The 21,711-nt window shown below is 37.9% G+C and overlaps 1 protein-coding gene across 2 annotated transcripts in view; it reads right to left on the bottom strand.

The window, feature by feature from the left end:
- The window catches only part of arl6 (ADP-ribosylation factor-like 6), a 37,588-nt gene that overhangs the window by 7,303 nt on the left and 8,574 nt on the right, over positions 1-21,711 (bottom strand). The window contains exons 3-7 of one of the 2 annotated variants that reach the window (XM_052014044.1): positions 10,079-10,140; positions 8,459-8,527; positions 5,895-5,989; positions 4,476-4,605; positions 2,507-2,568 (exon numbers count right to left, since the gene is read on the bottom strand). In XM_052014044.1, the coding sequence (XP_051870004.1) occupies positions 2,507-2,568; positions 4,476-4,605; positions 5,895-5,989; positions 8,459-8,527; positions 10,079-10,140 (418 nt within the window). The remainder of the gene's footprint in view (positions 1-2,506; positions 2,569-4,475; positions 4,606-5,894; positions 5,990-8,458; positions 8,528-10,078; positions 10,141-21,711) is intronic. The other variant, XM_052014045.1, reaches the window with a different exon arrangement.

The following is a 21,711-nucleotide window of genomic DNA, read 5'->3' as shown; positions in this document are numbered from 1 at the left end:
GCAATTTACATTGCAACATTTCCTCACTATTGTTATGAGATGTCAATGTTGGAAATGTCGTTCTATGGCAGGTATTAAAAACTAAAGAGCTAGTTACAATATTTTAGGCTGACATCTACGATTCTGTTTGGAAAATTGAACTTGTTTTAACCCAATATTCTTCCCTAAATTATTACCAAACTGACTAACTGATAATAATTCTTACTCTTGCTGTGGGACTTCCTAGGAATGTCTACATTAGGGCAAAGCCTTTCAAAATAAACATTTGTAAGTGGCAAGATGAAACCTTATAATTGGAAGTTATTGCTACTTCTCTTCTCAACTGATATAATTAGTTGTTAATGAAGCAGCTAATGGGAGGTGGAAACTTCAAGAACTTCTCAGTCCTCAGTGAGAGGAGGTCCCAATATACAAGTGCCAAAGACAAGAATGAAACATCTGCAACTGTGTTCAACCAGAAGTACTGAGTGAATGATTCATCTCAGTTTCCTTTTGAATTCCCAATCACAGAAAGCAGTCTTCACTCAATATGATTCACCCCACATGACAAGAAATGCCTGAGAACACTGGAAATACACCAGAAAACAATCTCACTGTAGAATTGAAGAGTTGCCCTCCAGAACTAATAGCATTTATAACCAAACAATACTAGTATATATTCAACTTGGCATTTACCCAATAATGTGGAAAATATCTGATGTTGGTCCCGTCCACAAAAAGCAGGACAAATTCAAGCAAATGGATGGAAGGCATGGATGACTGTGCTATTAACAGACTTTACTTCCGAATAACCTGCTCACCATTACCCAGTTTGGGCTTCATCCAGGACCACTTGGCTCCTAAGCTAATCAAACCTTCATGCACACATAGACCGCAGCTGAATTCTAGAGGTGAGGAGTGATTTTCTTGATGTCAATGTAGCATTTAACAGACTGTGACGTTATAGAGATTAGAGTAAAAAAAAACGCAAATGGTGGCAATCCAGAACAAAAAAAAACCAAAATGCAGTAGCTTTGTGGAGAGAAACAGTCAATGTTTCATATCAAAGGCCTTTCATTAGATGAGCAAAAGTGAGAAAACAAGCATTTTCTGTTTTGTGGCATTAAACAGCCTTGATAAGTATGAAGTCAATGCATCCAAGGGGAAAGTACTCTAATGATTGGAGTCAAACCTCGCACAAAAGATAGTGGATGTGGTTACTAGAAGTCAATCATCCCAGCTCCAGGACATTTCTGCAGATCCTCAGGACAGTATGCAACGCCCAATCATTTTCAGATGATTCATCAAATGACCTTCCTTGTATTAGGTTAGAAGTTGAGATGTTTGATGATGATTGCATTTGCAGTTCCTCAGGAAATGATGCAGTTCATCCTTGCATGGATGGTTTAGATAATATTCAGACAAGTGTTGATAAGTGTCAAGTAATACTTATGTCACATCAGTGACCGGCAAGGCCATATCCAACATCACTAACTGCCTACTTTGACATTCAAAGACATTCAAGTCCTGCACTTAAACATGCAGATTACCAATAACTATAAACTGAATTGGACCAACCACATAAATACAGTGGGCTACAATGTTAGGTCAGTGTCAACGTACCTTGCAGTGAATGCTTCACCTCCTGACATCCCCAAGCCTTTCCATCATTTACAAAGCAAGTTAGGCATGTGACAATACTCATAACTTTTCTAGAAGAGTGCAACTCTAACACTAACGAAACTTAATACCATCCAGCATCTTGATTCACACCCATCCACCACACTGAGCATTCATTCCCTCCACCAATAATACAATGGCTGCAGTGTGTAACCATCTATACAAATGCACAAAATGTCAGAAAGCTGTTCCAACTGTACCTCCTAAACTCACAAACATGTATCACCAAGTATAGAAGACACTTGGTAATATCTTCATTTTCAGGTTGTTCTCCAAGTCACTCACCATCTTGACCTAGAAATATATTGTTGATCCTTCACTGTCACTTCTCAAAATTCTGTAAAACCCTATTCAATAATATTGTGGAAGCATTTCATCCGAAATATTCAAGAAAGTTGCCAAGAATAACCTCCTTCTTGAGGATAATTAGGATTGGTCAATAATTGCCTGGTTTGCTCACATCCTACATAAAAGTATGTATGTGTGTGTGTGTGTGTGTGTGTGTGTGTATATATATAAAAATAAAAACCTGTCCTTGAAGATCAGCACTAATTTTCTAACTGTCAGAAGTTTTGGTCATTTTGGCTTATATTATTTTCTCTTAGCTTCTTTTGTTGGTGTACACATTATCAGAGAACCCCAAAATGGAATTACTTACAAGAACTGTGTGGAATAGCCAAAATCCTAATACAGTACTTACAGCATGAACTGGTCTGGATGCAGTGAACACAAAAATACAAATGCAATCATAAAGAAGATTCAAAAGTAAATATGAAGTTTATAATACAAGATATTTAATAAGGATTTTACGTGAAAAAAGTTAAAAGCAAAATTGAAGAGTTACAACCTATACCTTGGAGCCAATCAACACCTTCCTGTAGTCCTTCTCCTTTTATAGCATCGCTAGCACTGAAAAGGGATCAAAACTACTGTCAGATGAGAAGTATATTAGCTGTCTGCAAACATGACTAGTCAAACAAACCATGAAATATTTAATACTGACTGCATCACCCAAGGTACATTTGTTCAAGGTAAGTTTCAGGAATATGGATTATGCAGCACGGCAGGAAGCCTTACATTGCATCCCTGCAGCACATAGCAGGAAATCATTAAAATAGTCAGAAAATAATCAAGAACACTTCTGCAGTTTCCTGATGTGCATCCTTGGTAGTTCCTCATTTCAGGAGAGCAAATGTGTGCCTCACAAACTAAAGGTTCTGAGTATCATTTATCATTACAGGTTTTGTGGGAAATGTAGTACTTAATGAATAAATAGATCTCAATCATGATGTTACTTCTTTACATGATGGTAACCATGAAGGAAAATCCATGGTCTTTTCTTTGATTTTGCTTTGTTCAAGTTTTATTTTATTTCTGGATTAAATTTATGAAGAGACACCACACAAATCAGGAGGAGGTGGCGGCACTCAACATTTCCAAGGTCAGTGCAACGAAATGCGACCTCTCTGTGCAACCTTGCTTTCTGAAGGTGCCAGAAATAAATAGTGATAGTGCACTTCTGGGAACAAACAACATATTGAGTCAAAGTTCCTGTTTCATACACATAGTGACATTTGGGCTTTAATGAGTATAACCATCATGACAATGCAAGATGAGCCCTCCTGGTTTGTTTAATGGTCTGAGAGAGTGTGGGAAATTCTCAGGGTTGGGGATCTCTGACAAACTGGGGAGGAGGAAGTAGAAAAAAAGGGAGGAGAGGAATGATGGATCTGACTCCCAAATGAGACTGTTTGTTCTTGAAAGGCCAGTCTTATAATAGGCAAGCTGAGCATTAATAACTTAATGTTATTCCACTTTTGGACAAGAAAAATATCCCGACATTTCTCTTATAAGATTGCTGAGTTACTCTACCAGATATCTGCCTTAATTCAAGTCCAATAAAGTGAGCTGTTTATAACTTGTGTGCAATTTTCCAGTACACTGGGCTGGTAAGCTGCACTGAAATATATTGGCCACATTATCACAGAGGAGTGCTCCTTGGCTGATAAAATGAAGAACCAGTATCTGAAGATCTAGTCCCTGATATAAAGAAGCTTGTGAAAAAGGTAGCATCCATGGAGATGGCAACCACTTTGTACTGAGATTTTCCTCAGAATTATCTAAACGTTATATTAAAAGTATATTTGAATATGGGACAAAAGATTCAAACTTTTATCAAAAACTTTTTATTTGAAATTTAGCTTTCAAATAGCATGTATATATAAAAAAATCTGTTCTTTGATTTGGAAACTTCCTTTAAAAAATTAGTGATGGGTCAAAGAGTTTTTCTCTGGTCTTTTAAACAATACTGTAGAGGCATCATATTTTCGGTCACAATTTTAGAAGAAAGCAGAAGTTATAGCTAAAGATGAACCACAATACCATTAATTCAAAATTATTTGGCTGTCAGATCTAGAACCATAGTCCATTTGAATTTTCATGTATCATTTACAGTAATCAATACAAATAAAAATGGGTGAAGTAATTTATGTTCTAGCTCTGGACATTGTAAGAGTGACAGGATTTATATCCTGTGCTGACATCTGGTGGCGAAGGATCGATCCTGTGTCACATTGACAGGTTCAATTTAAAATTATGTCTGACCCTTAACTGTGGTATTTACTTTAAATGTCAGATATCCTTAGGGCATTTTAGCACATGACTTGATAATAACACCATATCCCCTTTTAATTATCCAATTGAAGGTATCCAATTGAAACACTCTTCCTTAAAAATTATACATAGAATGTTTGAAGTAGCACCTTATTTATTGAGAATCAAACACATTAAAACATATACACTGTATTTCTACTTACCAAATATGCCATGCCTTATCTTTGATATTTTCTAAACGCAACATCTGAGAAACCTTAACAGATGACAAAGCATCTCTGAGGTCCATCTTATTTGCAAAAAACAAAATTGGAATTCGTCTGTGTTTAATGTCTGAAATAACAAAAAACAGCATGCTAAAAATTAGTAAAGCTGCAATTTATTTTGTTCCAGCCATATACAATGAATAAGTAGACATTTCAGCTGATAACCATGAAATAATTTGTGAGGCTACTTAGGATACAATTACACACAAAAAGATAATTTTTACAATTGGAGTACAAATATTTTATGCTGACTACAAATGCTTCAGGCAGTCATAACCATGTAAAATCAGAAGGCAAGAGTCATCAATTTTGTTACCCAATTCTTTGCATCTTATTTTTTAACAAGACTATCTTACACAATTATTGCATTGTTGGAAGAAATATCCAAACATACAAGTCAGTATACAAGTTATTATGAAAAAAAAGTCATAACAGACTTATGCCCAAGCACAGGGTAATCCACCCTCTGTCATATGTATGATATGCAAGTTATATCAGTGCTTTATATGCCAACCATGTTTCTAGCACAAGCACAATGTGGTGTCCCAAACGTTTCTATTCCTAAGATCACAAATTTTCATAACATGCGTTCTGACATGTTTTACATTGGAATGGAGACTTTGGCTGATTAGTAATACTACAGATCAAAAAAAAAAATCAGACTTCCGAGTATATTGTGAATTGTTTTACTCCCAAATTTACTGCAAGAAGTGATCAGCCTCTAGTGAGAAAGTACAAACAAAAACTAAAATATAATCCATCAGTAATGTTACTGGAGCATTGCAGCAATGTCTTCATGTCAATATGTGAATTCAAGTTCCTTTAACATGATTTTCATAAGAAACAATGTTTTTTTTTAAAAACATGTCACTGCTTCTTTGAAAACTTTTCTCAAGTATTTCAAATGAACATAATTCTTACCAAGGAATAACACCAATATTCAATAGAAACAATAGGAAAGAGAAATTAGTCACAAGAATTTTGATCAGTTTAACAAGTTTCTTTGAAACTTCTTATTTACACCAAAAATAAATTCATGGCCTTTCATTTTATCAGTCATATTCACCTTTACCATTAAAGCTCAACAAGAGCAAAAGCTTACTAGTTGTCAGGATAATCTTTAACTCATGGAGATATTTGAGAAGCTTACCAGACAGTGTGCTACAACCAAAGTGATCAACAATATTAAATTTACACCTTTTCTTAAACACTATTAGTTACTATGATTAAAAAGCTTGTATGATTCATTGTTAGGCAGATATAGTTTTGTCTATCTTTCAGCTATCAGGGAAAACAAAAGGGATTAATATTTCTTAGAAGTAAATTGAGAACAGAAGCAAAGTCAAATGATCTTACCTGGATGATTAAGAAGTGTGTCAAGCTCTTCTTTTGCAACCACCATCCTCAACTTGTCACTGCTATCAATAACAAAAATGATGGCCTGGCCTTCCCTGAAGTGACCACAAAGAGATTATATTGTGCTCAGCTGCATCGTTAAGACTTATCACTTAAATCATATTGCACAAGTGCTTTGTGTGTAGTAACCCCTGCACTGTGTGCTTCACCATGATAGAATTGTAGGCCAGAATTTATTTGTCGACCTTAAACACAATACTTGTTTCTAACAGTCATGACATTCAAAGTAATCAAGATCAATTTCTGTTCAAGTTAAAGAACAAAATTGTAATTCTTTTTCTAGCTTAAATTCCAATTTAGGCTTAATGACAACATCTTCACCTTTTGAAGTGAGAACATTCTCAGTTCATTTGGGTGGATTTAAAAAGGCCCTTATATTTGATAAGCTGAGAAATTTGCCTGGTATCCAGGCCAATTCTAATCCCTCAACCAACACATTATTCAATAGCCAGCAATATTTCTATCAATGCTAAAATACGTTTTCTTGCCAACTTTTAGTTCTCCTGCTGTAACCACAATTTTAAATGATTTCTACATTATACACTTAAGCTACTTAATATCAACAACATTGCAAAAGACCTAATCAAATAATACCTTGAAAACAGCAGTGCTGACTGTGTAATAGCACAATATTTGCCAAGTTACCATTGGTCTTCCAAAAAAATTGCAAAAACCACACAGTCCCTTTGATAAATAGAAACTATTTCCTTACGCTCAGTGATTGATGGATACCAATGTCAATTGAAACAAATCAACTGCTTTTTCAATAGTTTCACGTTGCACTGGATCCATTATTGACTAAGTGACTGAACAGTTAGCACTCTTGCAAAATCAATTGCCTCTTCCTAACATGCCATGTGTTTGACAATATTACTAAGTGCTTTCCTTTTACCAATAAATGTAATTTTATAAACTAATTTCTTGCATTATTTTTCTGTTTAGGAACAGTAAATAAAATACATTTCCTCAAGGTCTATGTAAAACAATAGTTAACAGTTCAAAACTGACTAAAATGAACCACTGTTCTAAAGAGAAAAATAATTTATAGCAGCTACAAATTGGATTTTTCCTTTACATGAGTTTAAAATCTATTTTGAAAGAAACTGATTTCAATTAGATTATAAGAAAAGTCTTATGAGTCACAGAACATTTATATTCCCGGAATACAAACTAAAGCATTGTATTGAGAGTAATTTGACACTGCTTGACCCATGTTTTTGTTCAAGTTGATCAAATTGTGCCTCGATATGAACTCAATTTAAACTGTTGAAGTCATTATAGTGCTTGCTGCTATTATAAACAATACATGCATATGGATATACTGGATGCACATGTGGATTTATGGATATTGGATACATGAAACAGTCCCTGCTCCAGGCTTATTTGGGACAATTCCCCCCCAGCTCTTTCTCTGATACATTGATGATTGCATGGTTACCACATCCTGCACTAATACACGATGCTGCCACTTTTGCTGCCAGTTTCCACCCTGCTTTCACGTTTATTTGGTTCATCTCTGACACTTTCCTTTCTGGATCTCGGTCTCCACCTCAGAGGCTTAACCAGCCACTAACATCTTTTACAAGTCCACAGACTACAACAGATTCCTTGACTATATAGCCTTCTACCCAGCCTCCTCCAAGGACACCTCCCCTGCATCCCCACATATTTTTTTGCCTCTGTTACATTTTTTCCCCCAATGATAAGACTTTCCACTCTGGTGCCCCAGAAATATCCTCCTCCTTCCTAGGACATGGCTTCCCCTCTGCCAATAATGGATGGAGCTCTCACCACATTTTCTCTGCTTCCCACATGTCTGCTCTCATCCCCTCTCCCCCAGGGCACAGAACAGAGAGTTCCCCTGTACTCACTTTCCATCATCTCAGCCTTCACATTCAACATGTTATCCTTCAACATTATCCCACCACCAATCACATCTTCTCCTTTCTTCCCCCTTTTTGCATTTTGCAGGGATCACTCACTGAGTGACTCCCTGGTTCATTCTTCCATCCCCACCCATGGCATCTTCCCATTTAACTGGAGGAGATGCAATACCTGTCCATTCATCTCTTCCCTTCCCACCATCCAATTATTCCAGGTGAAGCAGCGATTCACTTGAACTTCTTCCAATCTAGTCTAGAGCATTTAAGAGGCACTTAGTTAAGCCATTGAACAGGCAGGGGATGGAGGGACATAGACCATGTGCAGGCAGTTGGAATTAGTTTAATTTGGCATCATAGTCAACACAGGCATTGTGGGCCGAAGGGCCTGTTCCTGTGCTATTCTGCGTTTTTTTTTTGTTCTGCACACATAAAACACAGCACACAAGATCTCAGAAAGAGGTTTAGTTTCAGACTCGATGTTTGTTCCCAACAAAACAAAAATAAATTAAATTAAATGTGATTATAAGACAGTGGACTTATTACAGAAGGACATTAGGTCAGTGGTTTCAATTGCTTGTTGGGAGTTATGCAAATATAATTGCAATTGTATGCATCACTTACTTATAATAGTGTTCCCATAAGTTCCGATATCTTCCCTGGCCAGACATATCAAACACTGTAAAAGACAGGCTAGGGAAGGGGGAAGAAAGGAGAGAAATGTATCAAGAACATGGCTACACACCTGTGAACTCAATGTCATGGTATAATCCTAAAAACTGATTCACCCAGAAATTCCACAAATGGACAGTTTCTATTTTTCTAATATCAAATCTAGATATCTATGTTGACAAACTTAATGGAAAAATGCTTCGGGGGCATATTTTAACTAGATTAGCACTTAAATAACAGCTGGAATAACCACGTGAACCATCTAAATATGTACTACTATCAAGCTATATATTATTTTAAAACTGTAAGCTGGCGAATGATTTCACACCACTCGACAGATACTTCTCCCATTTACTTAATTTCAGAGAATACATGTACCCCGAGAATGAGATTGATAATCAGTGAAGTACTTTAAGATCCCGTTGCTCATTTGTTTTGACTACCAGGGCAATCAGAGAAAACATAAATATGGACTTTAGTCACGTGCCACATCAAACTGATAGAACAATCTTCATCAATTTAACTTTCGAACTCCATCAAACTGACTGACTGTGTTCATTTACTAAGAATATCAATGTTGACAGAAAGAATTTATTTAGAATATATCCATCATATTCAGGGATTTGCAGTAATAATGCTTGAGTGATGGATACAGCAAGCAAAAAAATATGTACAGTTAAAGTTTCTTTTTGCACTTTAGATAGTCCCCCTGATACTTATGGTGAAATCATGTCCATAAATGTACCTACAAAACCCCAAAAGTGATGGCTAAACTTTTTTTTAATCCAACCAAGAGTGGCTTTTCAGAATTAATTTCAATTCGATGGAATAACACACCAGTAACACCATGAAGTGATCAACTCTGAGGGAAGTCAGATGTCAAACCCATGTTGTGCTATTGAATGGAACATGGCCCTGAAAAGTCAATGGGATTCATGTCCAGAAAGCTGGCAGCAACAGAATAAAAACATTCAAGGCTGGATAAAAAGGCTTAGCCACCTTATTTGGAGGGCAGAGGTTCCATAAATAAGTTTATGAACACCACTTCACTATTTACAAAATGATTGGTGTCAGTGGGGAAAATTGAAAGCCAAGGCGGGTCAGTATTTGCAGAAGGAATTACAATCTAAAGAAATATGGGTGCATGACACTGTAGTTGCATCTGACACTGTATGAGACTGGGAAAAGGGAGAAAATTGCTCCGGAGTTGGGGTGGTTCAAGTTTTGGGTAGCTTTACCTCACAAAAACAGATCCACGGATAAGCAGTGATAACAGGCATCAGGCAGTACCACCTGCAATATTAATGTGCCAAGTCTCATCTTTATAATCATCTACATGTAAACAATTTTATTTACAAGAAAAAATTAATATGGAACAATAGTACCCAACCTTACTTAATGAGAAAGGTACTGCACAGGGCCTACTGTCCAGAATACAATTGAAGTCTTAAGAAGCCAGAAAGTACCAGATTCCAACAGTACTGAAGTTTTGATATGATTTGCTTAAGAAAGTTACAGTTCTAACTGTCTAGCCGACCAAACCAAATAGTGAAATATATAACAGAATAGTACCCAGAGGTCTTGAAATTCTCTATGCTGAATCCAATTGTTGGAACAATGTCTTGTACTTGAGCCTGTAAAATAATGACATGATCAATGGAAAATAATATTCAGCTAGAATTGTTACAGTTTAGATTAAAATTCCACATCATTTTGCAATTTTTTTTGTCTGCTATACTTCAAATAATTTAAGTATGTCACCCTGGGAAAAAAAAATCTCATTTTTTTCTCATCTCTTTTATGTCATTTCTCCAATTGCATTTTCATTACAATCCATTCATACAAATATATTTCCTTCACTACCAGTGAACATACTTCAAAAATACTCATTTGCTGTAAAGCACCTCAGAATAACTCAAGCATGTGAAAGGTGCTATTCAATTATGTCTTTCTTAAAATGGCAGAGATTCTACATAACTGGGCACTGGCAAGGAAGAATGTGGTTTCAATACACAATTACTTCAAACTAACATTTGCCAAATAACTGAAGCTGAATGCAAATTTGGCTTCTAACACTTCCACTTCATTCTAGAGCACTGCACGCCTCCAAAAAAAAAATTCAGTGCATTAGGCTAATAAGTACTATAACACCTCCAAAACCTGCCACCATCACAACCAAGGGGAAAGGGCAGGGAACACCATCACCTACATGTTTCCCCCTCCATATCACACAACTTCCTGATCTGGATATACATAACTGTTCCTTCATTGTTATGAGTCTAAATTCTGGAAATCATTGTGCAACAGCTCACCGCCATTTTCTGAAAGACAAATGGGGATGGATGATAAATACTGGCCTGCCAGTACATGCACTTTTCCAAAACTAAATAGAATCAATTATCACTGGGCCCAGTATTATATTTGGAAAATTATGGATTAATGTTGCAGTGACATTAACTAGTTTAAAATGGATTTTTTTTAATGTCACTGCTAAAATAACAGGAGATAGTAATATTAAACGTTTATCTTTTGTTGTGTCACAGAACAATTTATGGGTCTAGACTTTATCTCAGTGACTTAACTAACAACTCATCCTTTAGGGTTGAAAATAAAAATGTTTCACGTGCCGCCATCTCTCTACAGAGTACAAGGTTATATCTTACTATAAAAGCATTCTCAGTTAAAAGTTGCACCAAGGCCATCAAAATTGATCAGACATATTAAGAAGTTGATTTCTGGTCCATACAGCTAGAAAGAACCGAAAATAAAACCCGCCTAACTCTGCCTCCACTGTTTCCCTTAATACCTTTGTCCCCTCAATGACCCTTCTGTGAAAATATCCATTGTTTTTATTATTAGCTATTTAAAGGTATATCTATATTGTTAATATAAAGTGATGGATGGGGAAAAAGTTTTCAATTATGCAAAAGAAAATCAATTGCATTCTCTGAATTCTGATTTGGGGCATAACAGTTTTTCATAGCCACCATCTCTAAATCATTATTACAAAAAGTGCATTGAAATTTTGATATCCTGAACTACTAATCTATCATTATAGCTGTAATAGTACATGTGGTGGTAGGAGTGGCAAGAAGCCTGCCTTGTTGTAGTTGGTGTGTCAGCTGATACTAAAGCCTACATATCAACTGTTTTGGTACTCTGGAGGTTCAATCAGGAACTTTGCTGCTAGTTTTACTCACCTCTGGAGGAAGTGCTTCTTATCATTAATTTTATAATGCTACAAAATTCATTGTTTTGCAATTAAAAGTTAGAGGCTAGATTGGAGGCCCTTCATGTGAGGCAAAACAAAAAGGTGCATTTCCCTTTCTATACACAGCCACTCACTCATGTCTATATTCCCAGAAGGCCCAATGGGAGACCTTGAAACTAAATGAGGGAAATACATGTCGACTGCTGATCAAAATGTCATATTTTTCCAAATACAAGCCTTTGGAAACAAAGAGCCTGGGCCTGGGAAACAAAAAACTGGGAGTGTGGAGGCCAAAGATCTGGTCTGAAATTATTAGTCAAAATTTAAGTGAAAGGATTGCAAAGTGGCCTCAAAGAAGATAACCTTTTGTTTATTGAACTTGCATTGAGTTGACAGCAAGGTCAGAAAGGTAGTGAAACCCTTGTGTTCCTTTTGCAATAAATATGACCATTGCTTTTCTTGTGATAAACATTCACTGCGAGAATAATTTCACATAATGAAGAAACACATTCATTGCAAATCTGCTATGTTAATTAAAAATTGACCAGATGGAATGACTGACAGTTCTAACCAAATTAAAGTAGAACCTGCAATGATATTGTAATTGAAAGTCATTATTTCATTCTTGAGCCACCTGACAATTTTCAAATGCCATTCTGTTTCATCTCTAACTTTAGCCCTTGTTATAAGTGGAACAATAGAATGCACAATTAACCTTCTCCCATTATTTGCAATGCAGTGTGGCAACTTTATTCTACCAGATAATTTGAATGAATGTCCCCTGTTTTTTTTCACTTCTCCACAATGGGAACACTTCTTCTCTTAGAATTCTGTCTATAACACCATGACTTTAAATAGTATCTCCAGAATATCCACATGCCTATAATACTATATCCTTGGAATCATTCTGGTAAATTTCTGCTGCACCTTCTTCAAAGCTTTTACAATTTACCAGTTGTGTCCTCTTCTTGGTTTAATGCCCCAAATACCTCCAAATCCAGAAGCCATGCGCTTTTTTATTTAAGCACTTTCTCAACCTACTCGCCATTTTCAATAAATTATGTACATCTACTCCCAACTTTGAGTTCCTGAACTCCTTTTAGAATATCACTATCTAAGTTATTTTGCCTCTTCTCATTCTTCATACCCAATGTAACATTTCAGACTTCTCAGCATTACATTTTATTTGCCATCTATATGCCCCTTCCACCAGCCTGCCTCTATCTCTTTGAAGTCTATCATGTATTATCCTTCTTACAGTTCACCTTGCCTCCAAGTTTCGTGTCATCAGTACAATGTTAATCTCATCCCCAGTTCTTTTCACATGCCCTCCTCATTCTGCAGTCAGAGAAGTTGTTGAACTCAAGAAGTTTGTCTGGCCTAAAATGACCATTCGTGGAATGGTCAATATTTGCTCTGGGTGATCAAGTTGGATACCTGGATTAGAACACCTTAAATGAACTGAATAGCATGGATGACCTGAAAGAAGAGCTCAAGCGATTCGTAACTGTCGTAAAAATATTGATAGTTTAAGGCACCACACACAACATGAATAAAGTTATTTGATTATGGAATCCTAGTCAATTGCCTTGTAAATTGCAAAGTCAAACATCTATCAAAGGGATATATTTTGTCCCTTCAGAATTTGGTGGATACAGCAGGATTTTGATTTCAGTACAAGCAATGATGACTAGAAGCACTCCTAAATCGGGTAACCCAGCTTCTGTGGATAACAGAATACTGTGCCAGGAAAAAAAAGTTTAGCAGAGGAAAGGGGACAGGACATTTTAATGTCAAGAGTTCTGCCAAGAAGGCATCTGAATGATTGGAAGGTTCTACGAGTTGGGAAGAGGTAAAGATTATTGGGATTGCATTAGGAGATGGGACAAAAGGGATAACGTTTTGGCCACCTATTTGATTCCACAGAACAAAAAGCATGAATAGAGGACCATCTTGTACATATAAAAAAAATTAATCTGCACTACTCGAAGGGCAGATTCACTAGACTAAGGAAATACTTAACAACACTCATCAGGAACAATGACTGGAACGTCCAGCTGGTGATCTGCTCTACAGGGGAGACCTGCAAGTAGAGGACGGAATACAATACTGACATACCTGTGCCCAACCATGAACCCAGTTCAGCACGGCAAATATGTTTTAGGGGCTTAACTGAGGCATATAACTGTGATATAGGAAGGAAAATGTCAATCTGGTAGCATATGAAACTCAGACCCACTAAAACAATAATATTGGGGGCAGGAAGCAAAATCTCAGGGCAAGGTAGAAGACAGCCTCTACAATCACTGCAGAGGGAGGGGGTACTTTGCATTGGAAAGCTGAGAGCCAAAAGGAAAAAAAATACAGGAGTAGTCCCCAGTTCATTCCCCTGGCTTCACTAATGAGGTTAATACAAACAATGTAGTATGCAGGAAAGCCAGTGAGAGATCCAACTGTGGTTATACCTTGAGTGCTGAAACTTCACAACTGGTACGATGAAGGAAAGGAAAAAATGTCAAGTTTCATGCCAGTCACAACTCCACCTGCGTATCACAATACCCATATACCCAAACCATAAAATAGGGGGACTCCTCCATAGAAATGCCACTGATGTGAAAAAATAGTTTAAATAATTGGAGTAATAAAGTTGAAAAGCAGAGAAATGGGCCCTGCTGCCCACCTTGTCCACACCCTTTCTGCCCATCTGCACTACTCCCATTTGCCTGCATTCAGTCTATATCCTTCTTAGTGCTTAAGTTTTTTTAGTTTCTTAGAAAGAATTAATCACTGGAGTGCGTGGAACTGTCATTCAAACTGAAGGAAGAAAATTTGCCAAATGATTAAACAAAAGACAACATACAGAAGCCAATTATCTTGACAACGTCACAGGAGGCTTCCAGAAAGGGGTAGTAATGAAGCAAGCTTAAATGTCTTCTCATTGAGATTAATCAATCAGAATAAATGGAATTCAAGCATACACTTCAATAAAACAGGTTGAATAGGACTAAGTGACATGATGTTAATCATGATGTGAATGTGTAAATATTACACAGCGCTGTTAAAGGTCAGAATGTGGAAATATAACCATCAAGAACCATAACTGTCATACAACCAAAAAGCTGAATTCAACGTAATTGTTCATTGTCATTGTAATCTGTGGTTAGGTAGTGACTGAAACCAATATACTGACTCCAATACAAGATGGGAAGGTTTAAAAATGACGCCTTTTTAAAAGGAACAAAAAATGGCATTATAGTGACACCACTATGATGGTTAGAAAAAGAAAATGGGAAAAAAAATAGGCTGGACTTAGAATGCAGTTAGTATTACAGCAAAGAACAGGTGGACCCTACTTCATTTGGCTGTGCCATACAGACACATAGGCAGCAACCTGATACCGTGTGGCGTATCTCCTTATGGGAGTCAAATGTGTTACTGCAAATGCTCAAATAATGAAACACGAGGACAAAGTGATGAATTCACAGTATCACCTTTCTATATGAAGACCACAAAAACAACAATGAGTCACACATTGCTCCCCATCCTGGACTACAATACCACTGATTTCATTCTCATGCAAGATCAATTTGTTATGCAATTTGGCCACCCACTTCCCCCATTCTCACTCAATCTTAAGTCAATTCTGGAAAGAACTAGTAACTCCAAGCAGCTCATAGTGAACATGATTCAACAAAACGTTGATATAGAACAAAGAATTCAAAGGAAATTGTAGATTGGATAAAACAATAAAGGTAGGACTGTGGCACAGCAGGCAGTGCTGCTTTCTCACAGTTCCAGCAACCAGTATTCAATCCTGACCTCTGGTGCTGCCTGTGTGGAAGTTGCATGTTCTTGTGACGATGTGGGATTCATTTGTATGCTCCTATTTCATCCCACATCCCAAAGATATGCCGGTTGGTAAGCTAATTGGCTACTGTAAATTGAGTGCAAGTGAGTGGCAGGAAAAGCAAGGCTAGAGGTGGTGTGGATGAGTACAAGAGAGAGAATAGGTTGCAGGGAAACTTGAGGGGTAATAGGATTGTTCTGAGAGACAGCATGAACTTGATGGGCTGAATAGCCTCCTTCCATGTCATACTTAAACATGAAAACGATACAACATTATTCAACATCCATGGCTGCAGTTGTTACTTATGGGATTGTTTGTTTCTCAATGTAATCTGGTCCTAATTCATACACAATTTAACATACATATTCTCTAAACTCATTGTACTCTTGAACCTGTAAGGAGTATGGAAATTAATCAATGCTTCTAACCTATAAAAGGTAAGCTAACCTATAATATGCTTAAAGTTGAGAAAGTATACAGTATACAGATTCACTCTTTCCTTACTGGGGCCACGTATAAGGGTTTGCTCAGATAATATGTTTAAGTTGTAAGCAAAGACAATTAAAAAGGTTTTGTGGAATTATCCTCCTGATCCTCAAATGGTTAAAATAAAAAAGACTTCTTGAAGTATACAGTGGAAAACAACTAGGCAAGAGCCCTGGACTGGGCAAAAAGATTGCAGAATCTGCTAAACTAGCAACTCCTGACCGTTGAATGCAATTTACAATTTGTAAGGGAACTGTAAACTGATGAACCTTGCACCAATTTAGACAAGACAAATAATTTACAGAATGTCGCAGCTTAGGCTTTTGTGACAAGATAGTAACAAAGATACATGCATACCTGGCCATTCAGTAAAGACACCATGGCCGAGGTGGCCATTCAGGAATACATCATACACTGGCATGGGTGCACAACGGTGATAAAGAGTGCAGGTACTGTAGTCTGAGGAGTTTTTCACCAGGTTGGTCAAACTGGAACTGGAAGTGTCAAGCAGTTGAACCCAAAGTACATTCAGCCCAGTACAATTGCTGGAGGAACAAACATATATGGCTAAATTGGTGATCTGTAAGTAGAATAGTTCAACTAAACAATTCTACTCAAAGAACAACAACTTAGCCTCATACAATTGAGAATATAATAGTTTCAGTAATTTGTAGTAGTGGTGCAAGTATTGATAGTATTTGTAGAGTGTGTTATACACAATCCAAAAGAAGTTAGTTGGTTACAGAATCCTTCATAACTAACTTTTCAAATTAATTTTAATATTTTCCTTGATTATTGTTTCTGAAAGCTTCCACTCAAGTTAAACTACTCAGGTTATATTAACTCTTTTATGCAACTTTTTGAACAAGGATGTTACATTTGTCATTTTCTACTCCTTGGGCACCTTCACTACATCTGGCATGGATTGGAAGATTATGGAAAAATCCTTAATCAGTCTCCAGCACCCTCCCAGATGCATACCATGCAGATCAGATGATCTGCTTAAGCATTACTGGCCTCGTTAAGTATCTCCTCAACGTCAATTTTACCATCCATTACTTCTCCTACTTTCCCTTCCAACTGTGATTATAACAGCATCTTCTTCTATGAAGATCAATAATGGGTACTTTACACTTCAGTTATCCTTTTCTGCTACAAAGGATAGATCACCTCCTATATCCCGACACATACTAACCCCTCCTCTTGCTATCCACTTCTATATACATGAGTTTATGGACCCTTGGACTTCCTTTTATGTTAATTTACATTCTATTCTTATTTTCTCTCCATCTCCTCACCTCATGTTCTCTTTCATTTGGCTTCTCAGCTTCCTATATTCAGCTTGGCTCCAATTTCAAATATTCATCTGAAACATGTCATGCACCTGCTATTTTTGTTTTCACTACCTTTCTCTCCTTTGTTGGTCATGGAAGTCTGCCTTTTGTTCCTTCACTTTATCCCCTTGTCAGAACATTCATATTCTGTACCTGAAACATATTCACTCATTGTTCTTAGAAATTTTCCAACAAAAATTTGGTTTCACATTATTCTAGCTAGATTCCACCTAGGCTCTTTCCACCTAGATTAGGAGAGATAAGTATGAGAGGACATGGCTTTAGGGTGAAAGGGGAACATTAGGGGGAACTTCTTCACTCAAAGAGTGGTAGGAGTATGGAATGGGCTGCCATCTGACGTAGTAAATGCAGGCTCACTCTTGAGTTTTAAGAATAAATTGGATAGATACATGGAATGGAGAGGTCTGGAGGATTATGGACTGGGTTCAGGTAAATGGGACTAGCGGAATAACGTTTTGGCACAGACTAGAAGGGCTGAATTGCCTGTTTTTCTGTGCTGTAGTGTTCTATGGTTCTATTCCTTTTCATCCGTTTGCAGACAGCCCTCCTCCTATTAAGTAGTTAAACTTTAAATTTCCTAATGTCCAACCCAGTTATTCATCATTACGATATGATGATTACTGCCACCTAGGAGCAGGCTGGGAACCTGGACTGGGTGTACAGCTGTGCCTGGGAATGAGGTCAGGTGTTTGCCGGAGCGAGGGGCTGGATGACTGCAGCCAGGCGGAAGGGGGATTAAAAGCCATGGGACAGAGCATGGTACCCAGTCACCTTATTATTTCATTTTTGTTCCTCAAATTGCAGTGTAGATTCTGTCTACCTAGAGGCACAGGTGATCTGATCTTCACTGCAAAACTCCAAGGGAAGCGAAGGAGCAGTACCTGCTGCAATACATGACCTTCTTTGAATTCAATGAAACCTTTGGAATCTGAGCACAATACTAAAATCTCTCTGCCCAGGGAAATTCAGCTCCACCTTGTTTTGCTTCATGATGGAATGCAAGCCATAATCCGAACCAACAGCTCTTTAACAGCACCAATCTTAGAGAGGATCTGTATCAAACAAGTCCGTGACATTGTCTGAGCACATTTGTCAATCTTTCTCGTCTTCAATAAACTTCCTACAGGAGCTAATCTTCAGAACTAATGGGAAATTATTGAACCTACAGCAGCTGTACTCTAGAAGCAAGATCACCCGAACCTCTGTAGCTGAACTGCAGTTTGTAGAAAATATATACATTTGTGTATGCTCAGAAGCAGAGCTTCAAGCCATTGTTAACTCACTCACTTAAACATACGAAAGAATGGACTCTGTACTCAACATATGCAAGATCAAGGCCCTCTACAAACTTGTCCCCACTGTAAAATATTGCTGTCTGATTAAGTCTCATGGAACGACTCTGAAAAACATGGATCGCTAATCATTGTTGTCTGCTGATATGAAAAAATTCACCATCACCTTCAATGCGCCAGCTCAGCCTTTGGTTGATTGAGAAAATGGTTATTTGAACAATAAGACCTCAAACTTGGTATAAAACTCATGGTCCACTGGGCAATCGTGATCCCGGTCCTCCAAGGAGACCTGGATCATCTACAATGGGCACCTCATGGCACTGGAAAGAAACCACAAAGCTGCTCCCACAAAATCTTCCAAATCCACTGGAAAGGTAAGCAAACTCACACGAGTTCCTTTCCCAGGCAAACAACCCCCAGAATTGAGCCTTGGTTACATTCAGCAGGCTTCTGTTAGCTCGATCATTTGTATACCCAACACCAGTCTCCGGCTGCAGACCCCCTTTCTGAGCTTTATCATGGGGAGAGATTACCAGGTCGACAGATATGCTCAAAGCCACCTTGAAAAAAGTGTAGCATCTCCAGTTGCTCTTGGAAATTCCTGGCCCATGACTGCTCAAAATGAAAGAGGATTTAGGATAAAATTGAGAAACTCAAATCAATGCATAAAGAGAACACAGAAGCACTGTGCAAGTGGCAGAAGCGCTCACCTCAAACTACTCACCCTACTCAGCCCATTGTGGAAGAGGCAGCATTAGTCACAGCAAAGAAATAGGCCCTTCAGTCCACCACATCCACGCTGACTTTTTCTCCCCATGTACACTAATCCCATTTGACCGTATTAGGATCATATACTTCCAAGCCTTGTCTACTTAAGTGTCTGTATATATAGTAATTGTATCTGATTCCACTAGCTCCTCTAGCAGCATATTCCAGTTATCAACCAGCCTCCGTAAAAAAAAAACTTACCTCTCAGACCCTCATTAAAACTCTCACCTTAAAAATATGCCCTCCTGTCTTTGATACCCTTATGATCTTATACACTTCTGTCAGGTCACCCCTCGGCCTCCTTTACTCCAAGCCTAACTTATCCAATTTCTCCCTATAACTAAAGTCCCCCAAACCAGGCCACATCCTGGTGAATCTCCTCTGCACTCTCTCCAGCTCAATCATATCCTTCCTACAGTGTGGTGACAAGAACTGCACACAATACTCCATCTGCAGTCTAACAAGTGTATGGCAAAGTTGCAAAATAATATCCCAAGTCTTACATTCTATGCCTGACCTATGAAGACAAGCATGCCATGCCTTCTTCACCAACCTATCGGCCCATGTTTGCACTTTCAGAGAACTATGGACTTGGACCCTTCAGTCTCTCTGTTCCTCAGCACTACATAGTGCTCCACCATTTACTGTAGATGTCCCATGCCTATTTGACTTCCCAAAATATATCAGCTCATTCTTGTCAGGGTTAAATTCCATCTGTCAGACTCTGCCCAACTTTCCAACTGATCTACATCCTGCTGTAGCTTTACACTCTTTCTTGCTATCCACAACTGCACCAATTTTTGTATCATCTACAAACTTACCAATCATACTTCCTGCATTCACATCCAAGTCATTAATATAGGTGAAACAGCAAAGGTCCCAGCACCAATCCCTGTGACACCACTAATCAAGGACTTTCAATCAGAAAAGTTTCCTTCCACCACTGCCCTCTGCCTCCTATTCCCAAGTCAATTTTGGATCCAAATAGCCAGCCTGCCAAGTGGAACCTTGTCAAATGCTGTACTGAAGTCCACATAGTCAACATCTACCACTTGCCTTCATCAATCTCTTTGGTTACTTCCTCACAACACTCAATCAAATTAATGAGACAGGATTTCCCCCCTCACAAAGACATGCTGACAATCCCTAATCAGTCCCTGCCCGTCCAAACGAATATAAATCCTGTCCCTTAGATTTCTCTCCCACAGAAGCAAGGCTTACCTAGCTTATAGTTATCTAGCTTATCCTTGCTGCCCTTCCCAAATAGTCACCATATGTCCACAGAACTATAGTGAAGTAAGTCATCAATTGCAAGAGACTAACAAGACAAAAAAAAGTGTTCTGCTGAACTTGGTCTACCTCATTCACCAGAAGTAGACCCAGCAATGCGCCCCCCGCCCCCACCCCACCCCACTCCTCCTTGGACCAACAATATACTGATCAAGCAAGTTCTGGAAAACATGTCAAAAAGTGTCCCTTTGCCCTTATTATTCCAATCAATTTGGGATAATTGATAGCCTCCAATATTGTATCTCTGTAGTTTCTGCACATTTGTTATTACTCTCCAGCCTTGCTCCTCCATCTTCTTCTCACAGTTTGGTGGCCTGTAGAATACCCAAAGTAGCACAAAAGCTCCCTCTTGCTCCTCAATTCTAATTAAATGGATACTGTACTTATCCTCTCAAGGACATCCTCTCTCTCCAGCGCAGTAATTTCCTATTTAATCATCATTGCAAATCTACAACCTTTCTTCCTTATCTCTTTTCTGAACACCTCATAAACAGGAATATTAAGTGCTCATCTCTGTTTTTCAACCTACACTTCACTTAATAATGTAGTTTGTTCTCGAAATTCACTAACTTTATTCACCACACTTCCCGCATTTATGTTCATGCATTCTAAACCCATATTTGTATTCCCTGTAGTCTCTTTGTTTGCTCCCATTATTACGTACCAGCAACAACAGAAACACACCGAGACATGTACAAGTGTTAAAAACTATTAATAACTACTTGTAATAATAAGTAAAAATGTCATATATCAAACATAACCCCCAAAACTAAACTCAAAGTGTGTGTGTGGCAAATTCCCAAACCCCAAGTCCAGGAATAGTTCTCAAAGTTCAGTTCAGCAAGTCATTAGGTGAGACGTGAGCAAAGGCTTTTGCAAAACCACCATTGACTGAAGAAAAAATGCAGAGAGAATATAGAGAGAGATTAAGAAATCCATATGTTCCATGATGGAAC

Source organism: Pristis pectinata, chromosome 4 (genome assembly GCF_009764475.1).
Source record: "Pristis pectinata isolate sPriPec2 chromosome 4, sPriPec2.1.pri, whole genome shotgun sequence".
Taxonomy (NCBI): Eukaryota; Metazoa; Chordata; class Chondrichthyes; order Rhinopristiformes; family Pristidae; genus Pristis; species Pristis pectinata.
The sequence above is the reverse complement of the archived record's forward strand: the minus strand, read 5'-3'. Positions and strand labels throughout refer to the sequence as shown.